Genomic DNA, 23,229 nt, shown 5'->3' on the forward strand with positions numbered 1-23,229 from the left:
ACATGTGTTGATGTTGATCTGCATCAGAACAACACATGTTGAATGAATGTTTAATGATTAATTGTGCACAATGTATAATGTTTAATGAATAATGTATTAATTTGTGTGATGAGCTCTCCTAGAAAGCATACATGTTTAATGTTGAATGAATTATTGCAATGTTTAATGTATCCCTTCTTCATGATGTAATCTATTAGCGTATTACTTTTTCACGATGTGACGTTTAATGTATTATTTTACAGTGTACTGTTCTCTCCTCTCCCAGCAAGCAGACCTCGCTGTCTCAATGTTCTAATGAACTCATGTTCTCATGTTCTAATGTTGTTCTCATGTTCTAATGTTCTAATGTTGTTCTCATGTTCTGCCTCTCCTCTCCCAGAAAGCAGACCTCACTGTCTCAATGTTCTAATGAACTCATGTTCTCATGTTCTAATGTTGTTCTCATGTTCCCTCTCTCCTCTCCCAGCAAGCAGACCTCGCTGTCTCAATGTTCTAATGAACTCATGTTCTAATGTTGTTCTCATGTTCTAATGTTCTAATGTTGTTCTCATGTTCTGTCTCTCCTCTCCCAGAAAGCAGACCTTGCTGTCTCAGCCATCACTATCACTCCAGACAGAGAGAGCGTAGTGGACTTCACCAAACGGTACGTCTGTCTGTCTGTCCGTCCGTCCGTCCGTCCGTCCGTCTGTCCGTCCGTCCGTCCGTCCGTCCGTCTGTCTGTCTGTCTGTCTGTCTGTCTGTCTGTCTGTCTGTCTGTCTGTTCTACAGTGTAATGTCTTTATTGCGACGGCAGGTGGAAAACGTACATTTACGGTCACTTGGTTGCTTGGTCGGTCATCCCAACATGACCATATATGGCCATGACTCATGACATCACGTGATATCAATAGGGAGGGAGCTCCCTGATGTCATCAATATTGGCCAGAAACTCTACATCTGACCTCAAACCCGTAGATCTCCATATACGCGTTCTGACATTCCATATGTTGATGCTTCCCCATCAATCTTTCCTCTTCGATGTCTCCCTTTTGAACTCTAGACGGGCCTGTTGACTGATACCTGTCCATTTAAACTCTAGACGGGCCTGTTGACTGATACCTGTCCATTTAAACTCTAGACGGGCCTGTTGACTGATACCTGTCCATTTCAACTCTAGACGGGCCTGTTGACTGATACCTGTCCATTTAAACTCTAGACGGGCCTGTTGACTGATACCTGTGTTGCCTAGAACTGGAGGTCTGAAAAGTACATCTCAGTGACATCACAAAGCTGTACTTCATATTGTTACTGTTTTTTGTCAGACCTCCAGTTCTAGGCAACACAAAATGGGGTGACTTTTTATTATTTCCAGTTTTCCACACAAATCCATAGAAAAATGTTGAAAATGAGTGGTATTACCCTTTAATCAATAACACTTTTTTTTCCCAACAGATAATAAAGTGTCTGTAAAGCAATGTGCTTTACATGGCGGGGCATGAGAAAACAAATACAGACTACTTTATTAGGGGGGAAACACTTAGACAAAGGTGGAGTGAACTAGCTGGGGAGTGCATTTCACATGGGGACCTTCACACTTGCTGCTTCAGTATGTTTCGAATCAGTATGTATTTATATATTTACAGGTACATGGACTACAGTGTGATGTATTGAAACATATATGTATTTATATATTTACAGGTACATGGACTACAGTGTGATGTATTTATATATTTACAGGTGCATGGACTACAGTGTGATGTATTTAAACATATATGTATTTATATATTTACAGGTGCATGGACTACAGTGTGATGTATTGAAACATATATGTATTTATATATTTACAGGTACATGGACTACAGTGTGATGTATTTAAACACATATGTATTTATATATTTACAGGTGCATGGACTACAGTGTGATGTATTTAAACACATATGTATTTATATATTTACAGGTACATGGACTACAGTGTGATATATTTAAACACATATGTATTTATATATTTACAGGTACATGGACTACAGTGTGATGTATTTAAACATATATGTATTTATATATTTACAGGTACATGGACTACAGTGTGATGTATTTAAACATATATGTATTTATATATTTACAGGTACATGGACTACAGTGTGATGGATTTAAACATATATGTATTTATATATTTACAGGTACATGGACTACAGTGTGGGCATCCTGCTCCGCAGACCAGAGGAGCAGCTGGACATGTTCTCGCTGCTCGCGCCCTTTGACCCCGCCGTGTGGGCCTGCGTCGCCGCGGCCATCCCCGTGGTGGGCGGAGTCATCTTCCTGCTCAACAGGCTCTCCGCCTCCTCCTCAAACAACTACAACTCCCACAATTCACCGGGAGGAGGAGGAGGAGGGGGCGGGTCGCTGCACAACGCCATATGGCTCGTCTACGGCGCCTTCGTACGGCAAGGTGAGCGCACGCACGCACGCACGCACGCACGCACTAAAGTATACTCACTTGTTTGGCTGGCATGGAATGGAAACAGGCCTGCAGGGTTTATCTATATCAGTATTATAATGACTCAAAGATGAAATAGTTTGCGTACACAGCGCCCCCCCCTTAACTCAGGACATTGTGGTACTGCAGCTAAAACTGCTTTTGAAGCCAGACAGAATTGATTGATTGATTGAAATATTTACTAACAGTTTTGCAGAATTACAGTAACATTTCAAGAACAAACTCAATACAAAAGACTGTCAACTGTGAGTGGACGACCCAATGAAGCATTACACTTGTTTACAACAGGGTCCACATTGTTCAATTCATCAAAACATTTAGAGACGTACAAATAGACACTTCTATATAGTTAAAGAACAGAACAGGAATTCATCATAAAGGAAGTAAAAAGGGAAAAGAAACCTATACAGTGAGGGGAAAAGGGGTGGGGGAAGGTGGGGGGGATTCAGATTTTACGGAGAAAATGACATGGAGTGGTGATTTAGGCTCAGAATAATTATTAGTAATACGTTAAAGGGACTTAAACAATGTATTAAATAAACAAAACTTGAAATAGTGTCTGTCTTTTCTCTGTGTGTGCATGTGTGTGTGTGTGTGTGTGTGTGTGTGTGTATGTGTGCGTGCGTGCGTGCGTGCGTGCGTGCGCACGTGCGCGTGTGCGTGTGTGTGCATGTGCATGTGCATGTGCGTTGGTGCGTGCGTGTGTGTGTGTAGGTGTGGACAGTGTCTACCGCCCCCTAGCGGTCAGGATGGTCATGGCGTCATGGTGGATGTTCGCTCTCATCGTGTGTTCGTCGTACACAGCCAACCTGACGGCTTATCTGACCGCCGCGCGCACTGACACACACATCAGGTATACGCACGCGCACACACACACACACACACACACACACACACACACACACACACACACACACACAAACATCTTTAACCCATTCTGGGCGGGAACCCCTTTTGGTGTTAGCATTACCTTATGCTTTAGCTATTGAGAAATAGCAGATCTACAAGCTCATAGCGCGCCACCGAGTGGCGCGCTACGAGCTTGTAGGTCTGCTATTTTTTTTAAATCGAAGAGCGACTGACGTAGAAGACATTTTTTTTAGAATCTGATCTCGGGTCAGAATATGGAAAACTGTCAGGACGTAGAAAGAACATTTTTTGAATCTGATCTCGGGTCAGAATGAGTTAAAGAACCGCCATTCCTTCTGTGCGTTAGAATCTGATCTCAGGTCAGAATGCATTAAAGAACCGCCATTCTTCTGTGCGTTAGAATCTGATCTCAGGTCAGAATGGGTTAAAGAACCACCATTCCTTCTGTTCGTTAGAATCTGATCTCGCCAACCCCGAAGGCGGGGTTGGCGAAAGGGCCTTTCTGTGTGGAGTTTGCATGTTGTCCCCTAGGGTAGGTACCCTCACATGTTCTCCCCGTGTCCCCTAGGGTAGGTACCCTCACATGTTCTCCCCGTGTCCCCTAGGGTAGGTACCCTCACATGTTCTCCCCGTGTCCCCTAGGGTAGGTACCCTCACATGTTCTCCCCGTGTCCCCTAGGGTAGGTACCCTCACATGTTCTCCCCGTGTCCCCTAGGGTAGGTACCCTCACATGTTCTCCCCGTGTCCCCTAGGGTAGGTACCCTCACATGTTCTCCCCGTGTCCCCTAGGGTAGATACCCTCACATGTTCTCCCCGTGTCCCCTAGGGTAGATACCCTCACATGTTCTCCCCGTGTCCCCTAGGGTAGATACCCTCACATGTTCTCCCCGTGTCCCCTAGGGTAGGTACCCTCACAAAAACATGCAGTAATCCTGGTCTCTAAACTGCCTCCCCCTGGCCAGCCGGGGCGCCTGATGGAGGGGAAAGGAACTGGTTGGAATAACGTGTTCCTTCCACCCGCTACGTCCAACCAGGGAAACTCCCCTCTGTCAGGTGTAAAGGAGCAACTTGGACACTCAGGCATGAAGGAAGCATGAGTTCAAGTCCGTTGCTCTCCCCTTGTCCCCCATATATGGGGACTAGGTTGGTGGAGGGTGTGTAGAGCCCAGGATCACAGTAGATGATTGACACAGGGGTGAAAAATGGGTTACAAAATCGTGGGATAAAAAAATAAATCTAAAAAAACTGATCTCAGGTCAGAATGGGTTTAACTATAACCTTCATCCCGTCCGCCCCAGGTCCTTCCGGGACCTGTCCCAGAATGGGTTTAACTATAACCTTCATCCCGTCCGCCCCAGGTCCTTCCGGGACCTGTCCCGGCAGAGCGAGCTGTCCTACGGCACCGTGCGACACTCCCCCGTCTACGAGTTCTTCCGGAACAAGGGCAGCCACGCCCTGGAGCAGGACCCCGCCTACGCCCATATATGGACACAGATCAGCAAGGACGGAGGGATGGCCTCGTCTGTGGCCAGCCCTGACGAGGGAATACGCAAGGTAGCATCAAGCAAACGAATTCCCTCAAAACACTGTTTTTAGATACAGAAAGCAAACGAATTCCCTCAAAACACTGTTTTTAGATACAGAAAGCAAACAAATTCCCTCAAAACACTGTTTTTAGATACAGAAAGCAAACGAATTCCCTCAAAACTGTACTAGTGGGGGAATATACACAAGGTAGCATTAATCTGTACTGTACTCAGCCCTGACCAGGGAATATACACAAGGTAGCATTAATCTGTACTGTACCAGCCCTGACGAGGGAATACACAAGGTAGCATTATTATTAGACCCTCCATTTTGTGATGAAAGATGCAGGGTTTTTTTGTGTGTGATTTGTCTGTCTGTCTGTCTGTCTCATTAGCAATATTATCACTGTCTGCTGCATTTTCAATACAGCCATGCACCATTACACACACACACACACACACACACACACACACACACACACACACACACACACACACACACACACACACACACACACACACCCTGCTCTGCCGTGTGTTTGATGGCTCCGCTAATGGGGAAGGGAGCACACAGCCCAGGTTCTCTGTCTGCGCGCGCATGTATGTGTGTGTGTGTGTGTGTGTGTGTGTGTGTACACATGTACGTGTTTGTTATCATCAGAGCCAGACAGCAGGTGTAATCATGTCTAACTGTGTGCCTGTACACTCGTTTGTGCACGCATGTGTGTGTAGGTACGGACACAGTCCGATGCCTTCCTGTAGGACCATGGCTAACTGCGTGTGCGTGTGTGTGTGTGTGTGTGTGTGTGTGTGTGTGTGTGTGTGTGTGTGTGTGTGTGTGTGTGTGTGTGTGTGTGTGTGTGTGTGTGTGTGTGTGTGTGTCTGTGTCTGTGTGTGTGTGTGTGTGTGTCTGTGCCCATGTGCCTGAGCCTGCAGGTCAAACAGCAGAACTACGCCCTCCTGTGGGACTTGGCGGTACTGCAGTACGCGGCGCTGACGGACCCGGACTGCGTCGTCACGGCAACCCACGGATCGCCTCGACCAATCAGCAGCCAGGGATACGGCCTCGCCCTGCAGCACGGAAGCCCTTATAGGGACATCCTGTCACACAGGTACACGCACGCTCGCGCACACACGCACGCACACACGCACGCTCGCACGCACGCACACACACACACACACACGCACGCTCGCGCACGCACGCACGCACGCACGCACGCACGCACGCACGTATGCACGCACGCACGCACGCACGCACGCACGCGCACACACGCACGCACGCACGCACGCATGCACGCACGCACACACGCGCACACACGCACGCACGCATGCATGCACGCACGCACGCACGCACGCACGCACACACACACGCGCACGCACGTGTATGCGTGCATGCAACAGAACATTCTGCGCAAAGACAACTGGTGTTTATGGTTTAGTTTGTGTTAGTTTTTTGGGGATCCTCAGATAATCAGCTTAATGTGCAAAACATTAAGTAAACACATCAACATGACAGAGTATCTGCACATTTATAAAGTTAACATTTAACCACTTTTAACACCTTTTAATACAGGGGGAAAAGAATGTTCCATTGCTTCATAAAATCCTATCAGTTAAATGTTGAACCATCAAGGTCAAGGTCAAGTTTATTCATATGTCCCCAAACTGGGCACTTAGTTTTACAGCAGATGATAAAAGCTCTCAGAGACATTACAAACAGTACAACATACTTAACAACAGACCTCTCCTCCCCTCCCCTCCCCTCCTCTCCCCTCTCCTCCCCTCCCCTCCCCTCTCCTCTCCTCTCCTAAATGGTAAATGGTGCATTTATATAGCGCCTTTATCCAAGGCGCTTTACATAGATTGTGCATTACATTCACCCATTCACACACCGATGGCAGCGGAAACCATGCAAGGCACCAACTAGCACATCGGGAGCAATTAGGGGTTCAGTGTCTTGCTCAAGGACACTTCGACAGTAACTCTGGGGGAGCCCGGGTTCGAACTGGCAACCTTGCGGTTCCCATCCAGGCACTCTACCCCTGAGCCACCGCCGCCCGTTAATAATCTCCTCCCCTCCCCTCTCCTCCAGGATCTTGGAGCTCCAGGATAAAGGAGAGCTGGATGTTCTCAGACAGAAGTGGTGGCCTCGCGCCGGTCGCTGTGACCTCGCTGGAGGTCAGACGGCACGGCGTCCACAGGGACGCTCCCTCAAGCTGCACAGCTTCGCTGGGGTATGTTAATTATTATCATTATTATTATTATTATTATTATTATTATTATTATTATTATTATTATTTAACTATTATTATTATTATGGGGTCTGGGGTCTGTTTATTATTATTATTATTATTATTATGTTTATTATTATTATTATTATTATTATTATTATTATTATTATTATTATTTAACTATTATTATTATTATGGGGTCTGGGGTCTGTTTATTATTATTATTATTCTGGGGTCTGTAAGGTGTAATGTGGTGTTCTCTCCACGAGGTGTAATGTGGTGTTCTCTCCACCAGGTGTAATGTGGTGTTCTCTCCACCAGGTGTAATGTGGTGTAATGTGGTGTTCTCTCCACCAGGTGTAATGTGGTGTTCTCTCCACCAGGTGTAATGTGGTGTTCTCTCCACCAGGTGTAATGTGGTGTTCTCTCCACCAGGTGTTCTGTCTCCTGGCCGCCGGTCTCGTGCTGGCCTGCCTGGTGGCCGGCCTGGAGGCGTGGTGGTCCGCGGACCGCTGCCGACGCAGGGAGACCACGCCCAAAGAGGTAGGACATGCCACGCCCTGGATGAGGTAATAGAGGCCACGCCCCCGATGAGGTAATAGAGGCCACACCCCCAATGAGGTAATAGAGGCCACGCCCAATGAGGTAATATAGGCCACGCCCAAAGAGTTAGGACAGGCCACGCCCCCAATGAGGTAATAGAGGCCACGCCCCGGATGAGGTAATAGAGGCCACGCCCCCAATGAGGTAATATAGGCCACGCCCACAATGAGGTAATAGAGGCCACGCCCCAATGAGGTAATAGAGGCCACGCCCCCAATGAGGTAATAGAGGCCACGCCCCCAATGCGGTAATAGAGGCCACACCCCCGATGAGGTAATATAGGCCACGCCCAAAGAGCTAATAGAGGCCACGCCCCCAATGAGGTAATATAGGCCACGCCCAAAGAGCTAATAGAGGCCACGCCCCCAATGAGGTAATATAGGCCACGCCTAATGAGGTAATAGAGGCCACGCCCCCAATAAGGTAATAGAGGCCACGCCCCCAATGAGGTAATAGAGGCCACGCCCCCTTATGAGGTAATAGAGGCCACGCCCAATGAGGTTATAGAGGCCACGCCCCCAATGAGGTAATAGAGGCCACGCCCAATGAGGTTATAGAGGCCACGCCCAATGAGGTTATAGAGGCCACGCCCCCAATGAGGTTATAGAGGCCACGCCCAATAAGGTAATAGAGGCCACGCGCCCAATGAGGTAATAGAGGCCACGCCCCAAAGAGGTTATAGAGGCCACGCCCAATGAGGTAATAGAGGCCACGCCCCAAAGAGGTAATAGAGGCCACGCCCAATGAGGTAATAGAGGCCACGCCCCCAATGGGCATAGAGGCCACGCCCCCAATGAGGTAATAGAGGCCACGCCCCGGATGAGGTAATAGAGGCCACGCCCCGGATGAGGTTATAGAGGCCACGCCCGATGAGGTAATAGAGGCCACGCCCCCAATGGGCATAGAGGCCACGCCCCCAATGAGGTAATAGAGGCCACGCCCCGGATGAGGTAATAGAGGCCACGCCCGATGAGGTAATAGAGGCCACGCCCCGGATGAGGTAATAGAGGCCACGCCCCGGATGAGGTAATAGAGGCCACGCCCCCAAAGAGGTAATAGAGGCCACGCCCCCAAAGAGGTAATAGAGGCCACGCCCCCAATGGGCATAGAGGCCACGCCCCCAAAGAGGTAATAGAGGCCACGCCCCCAATGGGCATAGAGGCCACGCCCCCAATGAGGTAATAGAGGCCACGCCCCGGATGAGGTAATAGAGGCCACGCCCAATGAGGTAATAGAGGCCACGCCCCGGATGAGGTAATAGAGGCCACGCCCAAAGAGGTAATAGAGGCCACGCCCCCAAAGAGGTAATAGAGGCCACGCCCCCAAAAAGGTAATATAGGCCACGCCCCCAAAGAGGTAATATAGGCCACGCCCCCAAAGAGTAATAGAGGCCACGCCCCAAAGAGGTAATAGAGGCCACGCCCCCAAAGAGGTAATAGAGGCCACGCCCCAAAGAGGTAATAGAGGCCACGCCCCCAAAGAGGTAATAGAGGCCACGCCCAAAGAGACAATAGAGGCCACGCCCAAAGAGGTAATAGAGGCCACGCCCCCAAAGAGGTAATAGAGGCCACTCCCCCAAAGAGGTAAGATAGACCACGCCCCCCCGATGACGTAAGATGACACGCCCCCCCAAAGGTGATCAAAGGTTGATCTCAGTGTGATTCTCCTCTCGTCCAATCAGGAGGCTCAGGTCCACGGCGGTCGCATGGGCGGCGGCCTGCTGGAGCCGTCCTCCATGATGGAGATCTCCGCGTCGCTGACCCCGCCCCTCCCCTCCCCCCCCTCCTCCTTCCTCCCCGGGGGAGGGGAGGGGGGCGTGGCCGAGCCCCCCCGCCCCCTGCACCTCCTCCACCACCGCCACCACCACCACCTCCCGCCCCCCCCGCCCTCCTCCTCTCAGTGCAAACACCGGGGGGTGCTGTTGTTCAACGGAGGAGGCGGGCTGTTCGGACCGAGTCCAGACGGGGGCGCCAACGCCCCCAGCACCGCCAGCATGATGGAGGCCACTCACAGCACGTCCATATGACGGGGGGGACGGGGGGGGGTTGTTTTTGTTCGCAAGATTCGTCTGGAAGATGAAAGCCTGTCGGAACTACAGAGGAGGCGTGCCTCGTTCTGCTGTTTTCTACCAGGGAGGGGAGGGTGGGTTCGCTCAGATCGTTGAACCAATATTTTAGACCAGAAAGCACGCAGGCTGGGACAGGCTACCACCCGCCCCTCTAGACCAGAAAGCACGCAGGCTGGGACAGGCTACCACCCGCCCCTCTAGACCAGAAAGCACGCAGGCTGGGACAGGCTACCACCCGCCCCTCTAGACCAGAAAGCACGCTGGCTGGGACAGGCTACCACCCGCCCCTCTAGACCAGAAAGCACGCTGGCTGGGACAGGCTACCACCCGCCCCTCTAGACCAGAAAGCACGCTGGCTGGGACAGGCTACCACCCGCCCCTCTAGACCAGAAAGCACGCTGGCTGGGACACAGTGGGACAGGCTACCACCCGCCCCTCTAGACCAGAAAGCACGCAGGCTGGGACAGGCTACCACCCGCCCCTCTAGACCAGAAAGCACGCTGGCTGGGCGAAGCTATACCGTCGGCAAATCTTGTTTTGACATGTTTGTGCGAGCGTCGACGATTAGATTTATTTCTTCATCGACCAGCATTTGTTTAAACATGACGTCATGGGCCGATATGTTCGATAACGGGCTTGATAAGCCCCAAAGCTTATTGATACCGGGTACTCAATAAGCCCAGAGCTTATTGATACCGGGTACTCGATAAGCTTGTTATGGTTTTCGGGGAGGCATCACTGCACTGTCAAAATGAAATAGAGCTCGATGCAACGGCAGCCATGTTGGAAAGAGAAAGGTCCGTGGAGGTTGACCGCGGCGTTAGCGACGAAAGCTCTGTTCATTCAGTGGAACAACATATCTTCAGATACAGATGATTCTGGGTGCGTCCATAAAAACGGTTTGAACAACACTGACATAGATACAGAAACATGGTTTTGGTTGTTTTTTTTCTCCAGAAAACTGTCATGATTTAGAAGACTTTTTTAAATCGGCCTCAGTCTTAGACGGGTGAATTGAGACGCAGACAGACGTCTCAATCTGTCAAACGTCTGGGTTTCCGAGGCTACAGACACGCAGACGGACACTTGTGTGGATAGGACACGGCGATGCGTGTGCCATAAAGACATTGGTGTTCCCACACTGGGAGAACTGTGGGGGGATGTTGTACGTTTTTTTGTTCCCTGTAGATATTTGTAAATACACAATGAAGTGAGGTTTAAAAAAAAAAAAAGTGTATTTTTGAATATTCTCAATTTTTATTTCAAAGTTGAGAAAAACGAATACGACGAGCTAAAACACACACACACGCACACACACACACACACACACACACACACACACACACACACACACACACACACACACACACACACACACACACACACACATAATATATCTGCGCACATGGATGAAATATGACTGTTTGAATGACTTTGTACATTTTGTGCTTATGATTATGAAAAAAATAAATTATTGTGATTGTTTTCCAGGTGCAGAGAATAAGAAGAATCAAATAAAATTAAGAAAAAACTAACGACAGGGGCAGTGAGTTGGTGTTTGACCAGTGTTGTTCAAGTTACATTTAATAAGTAATTAGTTACTAGCTACTTCCTGGTGAATCATGACCATAAAACATTTGATTCTGTGAGAGAGGGAAAAAGAAAGAAAGACAACAGTCAAGATTTAGTTTGTGTTTTTATTTTATTTTCATCTTCATCTGAAGCTGACCGAGACCAATACAGATGACCAATCACCGTCAGCTCACAGCTTCTTCTGTTCTTAGTGACTTAATTGTTATGTTTAAAAATTAAATCGGCAAACTTTTTTTTCTCTCAAATTTGTATTTTTTTAATTTGTTCTTTATCGTGGGCATGTAGCGGACCCAGCTGGCCAATAAGGTTGAAGACTGACTGATGATTTTGACTGATACTTTATTTCAAAATTCACTGTAGAAACTGAGAAAAGATAAATATACATAACATAAGTAAATCAATAAATCCATAAACAAACACAGCACAGGTTGAGACGTATGCATATACAGTAGACCTAAACAAACAGCATGAATGTTCCCATGAACCAATAATTAAAGTTAATCACGGTTTACCTTTTACTGTGAAACCTAACTCAAAACCCCTTTGTATCAGCCATGACAAACCCCACAACAATAAGCCAATCAAATTCATAAGCAGTGAAAATACAAGATATGACAAATAAAAGTATTAACCTTGTTCCCCTTCCAGCTAGGCGCTAATAAAGTGGCATGTGCAGTTTGTTCCAGGGCTTTTTGGCCATCCGTCCTTAGTTCCTTCCTTGACAAACTTCTCCATGTGTTGCCATTCCTTCTCATGGCAGTATCTGTTCCTCAATCCTCTTACCACCGAGGTTGGCAGGTGGCATTTATGATCAAATGCTGCTATCTGCAGCCCCATCCTGGGCGTTGGCCTCACAGTCACAGGTGAACTTGATCATTTCAATTAAACTGATTTGGCCCTGTGGGCAGGAAACCCTTACGATGAAAGCCCTGGCACTGGCCTTTCAGCACTACCGTCGCTCATCGTCATCTGTTCTCAAATCCTAACACTTTGCAGCAGCCAATCAGGTGATTTGACGCAAAACTTGCGCAAGAAAAACTTGCGCAAGAAAAACTTGCGCGAGAAAAACTTAACCAACGCTTTCATTCGGCCTTTCAGCACTACCATCGCTCATCGTCAGCTGTTCTCAAATCCTAACACTTTGCAGCAGCCAATCAGGTGATTTGACTCCGCCTTTAAATATCTCTGCCTCTGACCCTTGCCTCTCTCTTTTCAGTCTGCCACCATCCAACTCCACCATCCAACTCCAACCCACCATCCAACTCCAACCCACCAACCCACCAACTCCACCTTGCCATCTCGTGTTGAGAAGGAAGCAGGTTCATCTGCTTAATGTGCTAAATTGTTTTCTCACTCAACAGTAAACACATCAACATACAGTGTCAGTATCATGGTGTGTATCATTCTCGTCTTTAACCGGGCCGTGATAATGCGGCGCAATGACGGTAGGCAGTAGCCCTAATACAAAGTAACCAACATGCGCAAGTATAAAAAAAAATGCCCACAGCGTCCCCAGTGGGAATCGAACCCAGGACCTTCCTAGCTGTGAGGCGACAGCACTACCAACTGTGCCACCGTACCCCTCCTTTCCTAACTACATTGTAAGTGGCTGTAGCCTACTCTGTTGTTAACCCTAAGCCATTCCAGCCTATTAAAATGGGCAGGGGTGAGGTGGGTTTGTGTGTGTGTGTGTGTGTGTGTGTGTGTGTGTGTGTGTGTGCGCGCATGCGTGCGTGCGTGCATGGGCAGTGCGTGAGTGATACTCACGTAGTCTCAACCACTAATCCATATAGCTGCCTAGATGGCTCAGGGGAGATATTAGACTTTTGAGGCCATGATTGTTCATCTAAATACTCGGACGTTCACCGCCATCATTGTCTACGGTCAGTACGGTATACCATTAGTTGTGGTATGGAGTGTATGGACTCTAGGTTAGAACCTATAGAACCATTTATTACAGTTATCGGTCTTGGTGTGGAGGCTTCAGGTTATACTTCTGGACCAAGTGGGGATCGAACCAACTGGCCAGTGGCCACCTCGTTGATCCTAGAGTATAGAGTTCATTTATTTTGGTCATTATAACAAATCAATACAGTGCCTGCTTTTTTTTTTTTTTTTTAAGAAACAGACCAAAAAGGTGTATAGGCTGAAGCCTAAGCTTATAGTGCCCTATAGAGCGCCGCAGTCCCGCCCCCTTTCAGAAAAGTGGCCCAGGAAGTGGAAGCCCCATGCATTCTCCCATCGGCACTTTTAATATAATTTATTTAAAGACGGTTATGCCGCGGACAAAGCCAATTCGGATCGTGACGAATCATGACAATGAACACAATATTTTGGGCCGATCAAATGGGGCTTCCACTTCCTGGGCCACTCGCTTTTCTGAAAGGGGGCGGGACTGCGGCGCTCTTTACCCTTCTGACAGATAAATGGCTTTCAGAGGTAAAAATAATACAACAAAGCAAACAGAAGGGGGAAAAAAACTAAACATAAAACAAAACAAAAACAAACATAACATAAAACAAAAACAAAGACAGACGGGACAATACAGTCAACAGGAACAAGACATGAAAGAACAAAAACAAACAAAACACAAAACGAGAAAACAAAACATCATATATCAATGTTCCATAATGTATCTACTATTTTTGATCTATAATGTTTTTATTTCATTTTTTTATTTATTGTACTACAGTTTTTTTAGTTCGTCATCCAATCCGTTCCACAGCTTTGACCCCTCTGACGTCTGACCTCTTTGATGTTTATTCTAGCATTTGTTTGTTTGAATATGGAAGTGTCTGTTAGGTTGTAGCGTCTCTCTCTCTCTCTCTCTCTCTCTCTCTCTAGGCCAGAACAGCTCCTGGATACAGCTCGGGAGCAGCAGGTGATTGTGTGCCTTATTATACATTGTTATTGCGGTATTTAGATAATGCTATATCTTGGAGTTTTAGGGTGTTTAATTGAATGAATGATAGGTTGGTTGGTTGGTTGGTTGGTGCGTAATAATCAGATTGGGTGACAATTCTTATGGCTATTTTTTTTTTTAAGTAGGAATATTGGCTGGATAGTTGTTTTGTAGTATACCTCCACACAGTAATTGATGTATGGGAGTACGAGGGAGCAATACAGCATATATTGTGAGTTCTGGTTTAGAATAGGTTTAGCTTTATACATTATAGCAATGGTTTTAGATAATTCTGTCCTTAGATTATTTATATGCGGTTTCCAATTAAGTTTACTGTCAATAATTAAACCTAAGAATTTATTCTCAAACACGCGTTCGATTTCCACTTTGTTTATCATAATTTTAGCCTCTCTGTTAATTGATCTATTTACTGAAAATCATGAATTTAGTAATAGACCTAAATCTATATCAGCGAGAGTTACACACCTCCTCCACCAGGGGGCGGCAGGCATTAAGGCTAACGGTGCCCCGCTGGATCCTGTGTCGTTGTTGCGCATGCTTGACCAGTCACGTTGACCAGGAAGTAGAAGGTCGTGATTGTAGTTCTTCCTTCCTGTTGTGTTGACGGACGCGACGCTGCGAGGTTTCTTCTCTGGACTGACAACAAAGAAAGGAGGTGAAATATCTCATAAAAGCAGTTAAAACGTCTCTTTAATGAGTTAAAACTCATCCTAAATGATTCAAATGTATCATGAAGGAGGTAACACGTCTCTTAAAGGAGGTAAAACGGGTCAAATGGAGTCTGTACGCCTGGAGATAAACGGACACATGACGTCGGTGGGAGAGGACATATTGTGTGTTTTGGACAAACACACAACAAGCGGTGACGTCTGTCGGCTCAGAGTGTTTGTGTTGGAGCGCCTCAGCGCGGCCGCGCAGTTCATGTGCAGCCTCTTCCAGAGAGAGATGGACACACTGCTGCTACACCCGGCTGCAGGTATGTCTGCCAAAGTATATACGTTTAAAGTGGGTTAAACTGATTTTGAGGCTATGTTGATTGCGAATGCAGTGAGCACTTACTATGAGACCTAGCAGATCATGTCTGTGCGTGCGTCTGTCTGTCTGTCCGTGTGTCTGTCCCGCTATCCAAATATACACACGCGCGCATGTGTCCTCTTTTTGGTAATTCAGAATATGGTATCACTATGCCTATAGGCTAGAACAGTGTTTCTCAAAAAGTGTGGTCCGTGGACCCCCTACTGGGGTTCAACCATCTATAAAGGCAACATTCATGTTTTTATTTTGCTGATAGTCAGTGTTATTATTATTATTATTATCAACATTAGGTTTAATTATGACACCTTGTAAACACTGATAGTCAGTGTTATTATTATTATTATTATTATCAACATTAGGTTTAATTATGACACCATGTCAACACGACTACGTTTGTTTTTTATGTCTTCACTTCACTTCTATATATGTATAGTTCATATGTATAGTTTCATTATATAGATATTCCACTGTTACTTTCTTAGCTTACGCATGTTTCATGATGAATTTTTTTATGTGATGTATTCCCATGCTTTTGTTCTTGCTTAATGTAAGTCGCTCTGGATTAAGAGCGTCTGATAAATGCCTAAATTCAGATTCAGATTTGACGGGGGCCACTTTGAAGTTTCATCATGTCAACACTAACTTTAATCATGGCACAACATGTAAATTAACCCATTCTGAACGGGAACCCATTTTGGTGTTAGCATCATGTTATGCTTTAGCTATTGAAAAATAGCAGATCTACAAGCTCATAGCGCGCCACCGAGTGGCGCGCTACGAGCTTGTAGGTCTGCTATTTTAGAAAAATCTCAGGTCAGAATGGGTTAATCAGACCAGTGTGTGTCCAGTGGAAACCTCGTATGAATCTGATCTCAGGTCAGAATGGGTTAAACATGTATTTACGTTTTTGTTTTAACCCATTCTGGGCGGGAACCCATTTTGGTGTTGGCACTATGTTATGCTTTAGCTGTTGAAAAATAGCAGACCTACAAGATCTATTTTTGAAAAATCGAAGAGCGACTGACATAGAAGACATTTTTAGAATCTGATCTCCGGTCAGAATGGAAAACTGTCAGGAATGTAGAAGAACATTTTTTTAATCTGATCTCAGGTCAGAATGGAAAACTGTCAGGAATGTAGAAGACATTTTTAGAATCTGATCTCAGGTCAGAATGGGTTAATGTTTGTTTGTTTTTGGTGAACGTAGGTGGAGGATCTGGTAAGAAAAAGAAGAAGGACAAAGAATTAAAGAAAAGGTCCAAAGGCAAGAAGGAGACGGGTGAGAAAGAAAAAACATCACTATCTGTATTATAACATTATTATATGTGAATATTGTTGCTAAAAAAACAATACATTCTTAATTGTGCCTCAATTAAGAATGCCTCAATCGGTGGTCACCTTAGTGACGTCATGTTGTAGTTCGGTGGTCACCTCACCACCGAAAATCCAGACTATGAATTGTGTGAGTGTGCGTGTGCGTGTGTGTGTGTGTGTGTGTGTGTGTGTGTGTGTGTGTGAGTGTGAGCATGAAAACAGCATGGTTGTTTTTCACCACCTGTGCGCAACCTAACACACACACACAAACAAACACACACGCACATTTGAACTGTATATATGATGATTTCGGGTGTGCCAGTACAGTACAGTGACAGTACAGTAGAGGGACCGGCACACAGTAACTCTGTCATTTCTCTGCCGCCATTCTCTGCTGTCATTTCTCTGTCCAAGAATCCAAGAAATACAGCTTTTAACTGATGGCGCATCGATTAAAGTTGGGATTTTATAGTGGCATTATTCAGGCAATACTCAACAGATTGTTATAATTCCAAGTGATCTATAATCTGTGAAGTTTATATTTTCATTTGGGTGTAAGTATATTGTTTTTATATGACTTTTATCAAACATGGTAGTCTTACTTAATGTCCACTGAGCTGTAGTGCGCTTTCCTACACTCTCTCAATTAGGGATTTACCCAGCGGTTATTTTCACTCTTGTGTAGCCTACAATCTTTATTCAAATATAGGGTATTTTAAAATCCAACCACACTTTAGATTTATTTTTCCTGGGACTGGATTTGCACTTGTTCAGTTGACTTCCTTGTTGTTAACACGGGGGAAAGAGGAGGCGTTGCGAGGTGCTGCGAGGCGCGAGCGTGGCTCGCAGACCAAAAGCGTCCGCTTTTTTTAATATGACTATTCGATGTTTTATTTCAAAATCGATTCCCGTGCGTATCGATTGAACGTCGATTAATCAATTTTTTGGGGTCAGCCCTAATAGACATAAACATCACATTTAGCAGAAGAAACAAAATAGTTTTATAATAATAATTTATGTGTCATGAAATGATGTGTTTCGGTGACACTCCTTAAAACCACACACTGATCTTCAGACTTTGGAAGACATTAACTTCAGACTGAAGTAAAGTAGCTACTCATCATTCTACTTCCCTATAAAACAAATCAAATGGGGGTATTACACAAATATATTTAGGAAAGTGACAAAAATAATTTACGTACTTTTTTTCATGAATTGAAATGTAGGGGTTGGAGGTTGGGACAGCCAATTAATGTATTGTGATTAATTAGACCATAATATGACATTACTACAGTGAAAGGTCTGAACACTAAATGGTTTTTTAATGTGTTTTTTCCCTCTCTGAAGACGGTTCCGATGTGGGCCGCCTGCCGTCACCCATACCAACCAGAGGTTACCACCCCCTCTCTGAAGACGGGTCTGATGTGGGCCGCCTGCCGTCACCCATACCAACCAGAGGTTACCACCCCCTCTCTGACAACGGTTCTGAATGTGATGCTGAAGACGGTGATGGGTGGGAGGACGCCAAGGAAGGTCAGTCAGCTGTAAACCCATTTTAGAATTAGGACTGAGGCCAGACTTCTACGTTAAAACAATGTCGTCCAAATCATTTGTTTCTATTATGTCAGTGGTTCTCAAACTATTTCAGTAGTCAAGGACCCCAAACATTATTCGGTATTTGGCCCCCGAAACCTCATCCGGAAATAATGTTTTTCCAGCCCAGAATGATGTTAAATCTATTGAACATTTTGTTTCACTGCCAAAGTTAAAGTACGTACAATGTCTACAGTCAGTGAGGACAGTGAAGGGAGAAAAGGGAAGTGACTGGAAACAATCTACAGTTTTAACTAGAGATGATCTGATCAATCTACAGGTTTGAACTAGAGATGATCCGATCAATCTACAGGTGGGCAGTGGAAGCATGAGTAAAATATAAATGCTTCCGTCGTACAGTCTGGAGCAACGGAAGCTCTGATCATGAGTAAAATATAAATGCTTCCGTCGTACAGTCTGGAGCAACGGAAGCTCTGATCATGAGTAAAATATAAATGCTTCCGTCGTACAGTCTGGAGCAACGGAAGCTCTGATCATGAGTAAAATATAAATGCTTCCGTCGTACAGTCTGGAGCAACGGAAGCTCTGATCATGAGTCAAATATAAATGCTTCCGTCGTACAGTCTGGAGCAACGGAAGCTCTGATCATGAGTAAAATATAAATGCTTCCGTCGTACAGTCTGGAGCAACGGAAGCTCTGATCATGAGTAAAATATAAATGCTTCCGTCGTACAGTCTGGAGCAACGGAAGCTCTGATCATGAGTAAAATATAAATGCTTCCGTCGTACAGTCTGGAGCAACGGAAGCTCTGATCATGAGTCAAATATAAATGCTTCCGTCATACAGTCTGGAGCAACGGATGCTCTGATCATGAGTAAAATATAAATGCTTCCGTCGTACAGTCTGGAGCAACAGAAGCTCTGATCATGAGTAAAATATAAATGCTTCCGTCGTACAGTCTGGAGCAACGGAAGCTCTGATCATGAGTAAAATATAAATGCTTCCGTCGTACAGTCTGGAGCAACGGAAGCTCTGATCATGAGTAAAATATAAATGCTTCCGTCGTACAGTCTGGAGCAACGGAAGCTCTGATCATGAGTAAAATATAAATGCTTCCGTCGTACAGTCTGGAGCAACGGAAGCTCTGATCATGAGTCAAATATAAATGCTTCCGTCATACAGTCTGGAGCAACGGATGCTCTGATCATGAGTAAAATATAAATGCTTCCGTCGTACAGTCTGGAGCAACAGAAGCTCTGATCATGAGTAAAATATAAATGCTTCCGTCGTACAGTCTGGAGCAACGGAAGCTCTGATCATGAGTAAAATATAAATGCTTCCGTCGTACAGTCTGGAGCAACGGAAGCTCTGATCATGAGTAAAATATAAATGCTTCCGTCGTACAGTCTGGAGCAACGGAAGCTCTGATCATGAGTAAAATATAAATGCTTCCGTCGTACAGTCTGGAGCAACGGAAGCTCTGATCATGAGTAAAATATAAATGCTTCCGTCGTACAGTCTGGAGCAACGGAAGCTCTGATCATGAGTAAAATATAAATGCTTCCGTCGTACAGTCTGGAGCAACGGAAGCTCTGATCATGAGTAAAATATAAATGCTTCCGTCGTACAGTCTGGAGCAACGGAAGCTCTGATCATGAGTAAAATATAAATGCTTCCGTCGTACAGTCTGGAGCAACGGAAGCTCTGATCATGAGTAAAATATAAATGCTTCCGTCGTACAGTCTGGAGCAACGGAAGCTCTGATCATGAGTAAAATATAAATGCTTCCGTCGTACAGTCTGGAGCAACGGAAGCTCTGATCATGAGTAAAATATAAATGCTTCCGTCGTACAGTCTGGAGCAACGGAAGCTCTGATCGTGAGTAAAATATAAATGCTTCCGTCGTACAGTCTGGAGCAACGGAAGCTCTGATCATGAGTAAAATATAAATGCTTCCGTCGTACAGTCTGGAGCAACGGAAGCTCTGATCATGAGTAAAATATAAAGTAGAAGTGGAGCCTCTTCGCCACTTCCTTTTCATCTTTACAGTCGCGCACATTTATCCTAATATAAATGGAAATCGACTAAGCATATATAGCGTGTTGCTTAGCAGAAAAGGAGAAAAAAAAAAAAAAAACTAAGATATTTTAAAATATGTTTTCATGAATGGAAATGGAAGCTTCCTTACTCGGATTTCGGAAAGGTGTAGGTCCAGACTCTATATAGCATTCAGGAGTTGTAGTTCATTCAGGAGGTGTATTTCATTCAGGAGGTGTAGTTCATTCAGGAGGTGTAGTTCATTCAGGAGGTGTAGTTCATTCAGGAGGTGTAGTTCATTCAGGAGGTGTAGTTCATTCAGGAGGTGCTCATTCAGGAGGTGTAGTTCATTCAGGAGGTGTAGTTCATTCAGGAGGTGTAGTTCATTCAGGAGGTGTAGTTCATTCAGGAGGTGTAGTTCATTCAGGAGGTGTAGTTCATTCAGGAGGTGTACACCTGCCACTGGCAGGTCTGGTTGGCAGGTCTGACTATAATGTGTTTGTAGATGGAATCTGATAGATTAACCCATTCTGAACGGGAACCCATTTTGGCGTTAGCATCATGTTATGCTTTAGCTATTGAAAAACAGCAGATCTACAAGCTCATAGCGCGCCACCGAGTGGCGAGCTACGAGCTTGTAGGTCTGCTATTTTTGAAAAGTCGAAGAACGACTGACATTTTTTAGAATCTGATCTCAGGTCAGAATGGGTTAATCAGACCAGTGTGTGTGTGTGTGTGTGTCCAGTGGAAACCTCGTATGAATCTGATCTCAGGTCAGAATGGGTTAATCAGACCAGTGTGTGTGTGTCCAGTGGAAACCTCATATGAATCTGATCTCAGGTCAGAATGGGTTAAGAAAATACATTGATTTGTTCTCTGATGATGTTCCCTCCTCTGTCCTCCTGATAGATCTCACAGTCCTTCCTAATGTTCTCTGATGATGTTACCTCCTCTGTCCTCCTTCTAGATCTCACACTCCTTCCTGGGTGTGAAGAGGAGGAGAGGAGTCCCAGTCTGGCCCAGGAGGAACCACAGATTAAAGAGGAACAGCAGGAGGAGCTCATTCAGAGACCAGAGGAGGCTGCAGGGTGGTCTCTGGAAGAACACATGAGGACTCACGAAAATACGGTTGCTTGTTCAGTTTGTAGCAAAATATTTAGCCGATCTTATGGCCTGAAACTACACATGAGGACGCATACAGGGGACAAACCCTTCGCTTGTTCAGTTTGTAGCAAAAGCTATAGTCTTCCTCAACTGCTTAAAAGACACATGAGGATTCATACAGGGGAAAAACCCTTTGCTTGTTCAGTTTGTAGCAAACGCTTTTTCGAATCTGGACATATGAAAAAACACATGATGACTCACACAGGTGAGAAGCCATTTGCTTGTTCAGTTTGTAGCAAAAGCTATATTCTCCCTCAACTGCTTAAAAGACACATGATGACTCATACCGTGGAAAAGCCATTTGCTTGTTCAGTTTGCAGCAAACGCTTTTTCCAATCTGCACATATGAAAAAACACATGACGACTCATACAGGCGAGAAGCCATTTACTTGTACAGTTTGTAGCAAAGGTTTTGGTGACACTCAACAGCTCAAAAGACACATGATGACTCATGCAGTGGAAAAGCCATTTGCTTGTTCAGTTTGCAGCAAACGCTTTTTCCATTCTGGAAATATGAAAAGACACATGACGACTCATACAGGCGAGAAGCCATTTGCTTGTTCAGTTTGTAGCAAAGGTTTTGGTGACACTCAACAGCTCAAAACACACATGATGACTCATACAGTAGAAAAGCCATTTGCTTGTTCAGTCTGTAGCAAAAGCTATAGTCACACTCAACTGTTGAAAGCACACATGAGGACCCATACAGAGGGAAAGCCATTTGCGTGTTCAGTTTGTAGCAAAAGCTATGGACTCAATACACTGCTCAAAAGACACATGAGGACCCATACAGAGGGAAAGCCATTTGCATGTTCAGCTTGTAACAAAAGCTATGGCACCAATACACTGCTGAAAAGACACATGCTCATTCATACAGGGGAAAAGCCATTTGCTTGTTCAGTTTGCAGCAAAAGCTATCAGTACACTCAACAACTGAAAACACACATGAGGACTCATACAGGGGAAAAGCCATTTCTTTGTTCACTTTGTGGCAAAAGCTATAGCCAACCTGTATATCTGAAAAATCACATGAGGACTCATACAGGGGAAAAGGCATTTCTTTGTTCAATTTGTAGAAAAAGCTTTACTCAATCTGGAGATGTGAAAAGACACATGCTCATTCATACAGGGGAAAAGCCATTCATTTGTCAAGTTTGTGGCAAAAGCTATAGGCAAGCTGGAACACTGAAAAATCACATGCGCATTCATACAGGGGAAAAGCCATGTCTTTGTCCAATTTGTGGCAAAAGCTATACTCATTCTACATCTCTGAAAAGTCACATGCGGACTCATACAGGCGACAAGGCATTTCTTTGTTCACTTTGTGGCAAAAGCTATAGCCATCCTGTAAATCTGAAAAATCACATGAGGACTCATACAGGGGAAAAACCATTAGCTTGTTCAGTTTGTAGCAAAAGCTTTATTGAATATAGTAATTTGAAAAATCACATGAGGATTCATACAGGGGACAAACCCTTTGCTTGTTCAGTTTGTAGCAGAAGCTTTAGAACGAGTCAAAGTCTGAAGAACCACATTTGGACTCATACAGGGGACAGACCCGTTGCTTGTTCAGTTTGTGGCAAAAGCTTTAGTGTTCGAGGTTTGAGAAGTCACATGGGGACTCATACAGGGGAGAAACCCTTTGCTTGTTCAGTTTGTGGCAGAAGCTTCGGTTACGCCAATACTTTGAAAAGGCACATGAGGAGGACTCACACTGGGGACAACCCATAGATAACCCATAGACAACCCATATTAGACACAGAAAGTTGCACAGAGGGAAGTGAGTTATAAGAGGCGTCTATTTGTGTATGTCTATGGCGGTGCATAGCAACCTAG

General features: G+C 45.3%; 2 protein-coding genes across 2 annotated transcripts in view; both read left to right on the plus strand.

Annotated features, from left to right (window-relative positions):
• LOC308333048 (glutamate receptor ionotropic, delta-1-like) overlaps positions 1-7,674 on the plus strand; it is a gene marked incomplete at both ends in the record, with an annotated part of 71,671 nt that extends 63,997 nt beyond the window's left edge. The window contains 7 exons of the mRNA XM_080789245.1: positions 573-643; positions 2,157-2,425; positions 3,188-3,326; positions 4,703-4,898; positions 5,807-5,982; positions 6,963-7,104; positions 7,537-7,674. Coding sequence (XP_080645371.1) covers positions 573-643; positions 2,157-2,425; positions 3,188-3,326; positions 4,703-4,898; positions 5,807-5,982; positions 6,963-7,104; positions 7,537-7,674 — 1,131 coding nt within the window. The remainder of the gene's footprint in view (positions 1-572; positions 644-2,156; positions 2,426-3,187; positions 3,327-4,702; positions 4,899-5,806; positions 5,983-6,962; positions 7,105-7,536) is intronic.
• Positions 7,675-14,902: 7,228 nt separating this feature from the next.
• On the plus strand, positions 14,903-23,229 carry LOC308333049 (uncharacterized protein; the record flags this gene model as incomplete). The annotated part of the gene is made up of 5 exons (XM_080789246.1): positions 14,903-15,264; positions 16,531-16,602; positions 17,985-18,170; positions 21,197-21,598; positions 23,222-23,229. Exons 1-5 carry the CDS (start codon positions 15,003-15,005, stop codon positions 23,227-23,229), a joined length of 930 nt encoding a protein of 309 aa, XP_080645372.1. The 5' UTR covers positions 14,903-15,002.

This window comes from Protomyctophum bolini (genome assembly GCF_963924005.1).
Source record: "Protomyctophum bolini genome assembly, chromosome: 18".
NCBI classification, from domain to species: domain Eukaryota; kingdom Metazoa; phylum Chordata; class Actinopteri; order Myctophiformes; family Myctophidae; genus Protomyctophum; species Protomyctophum bolini.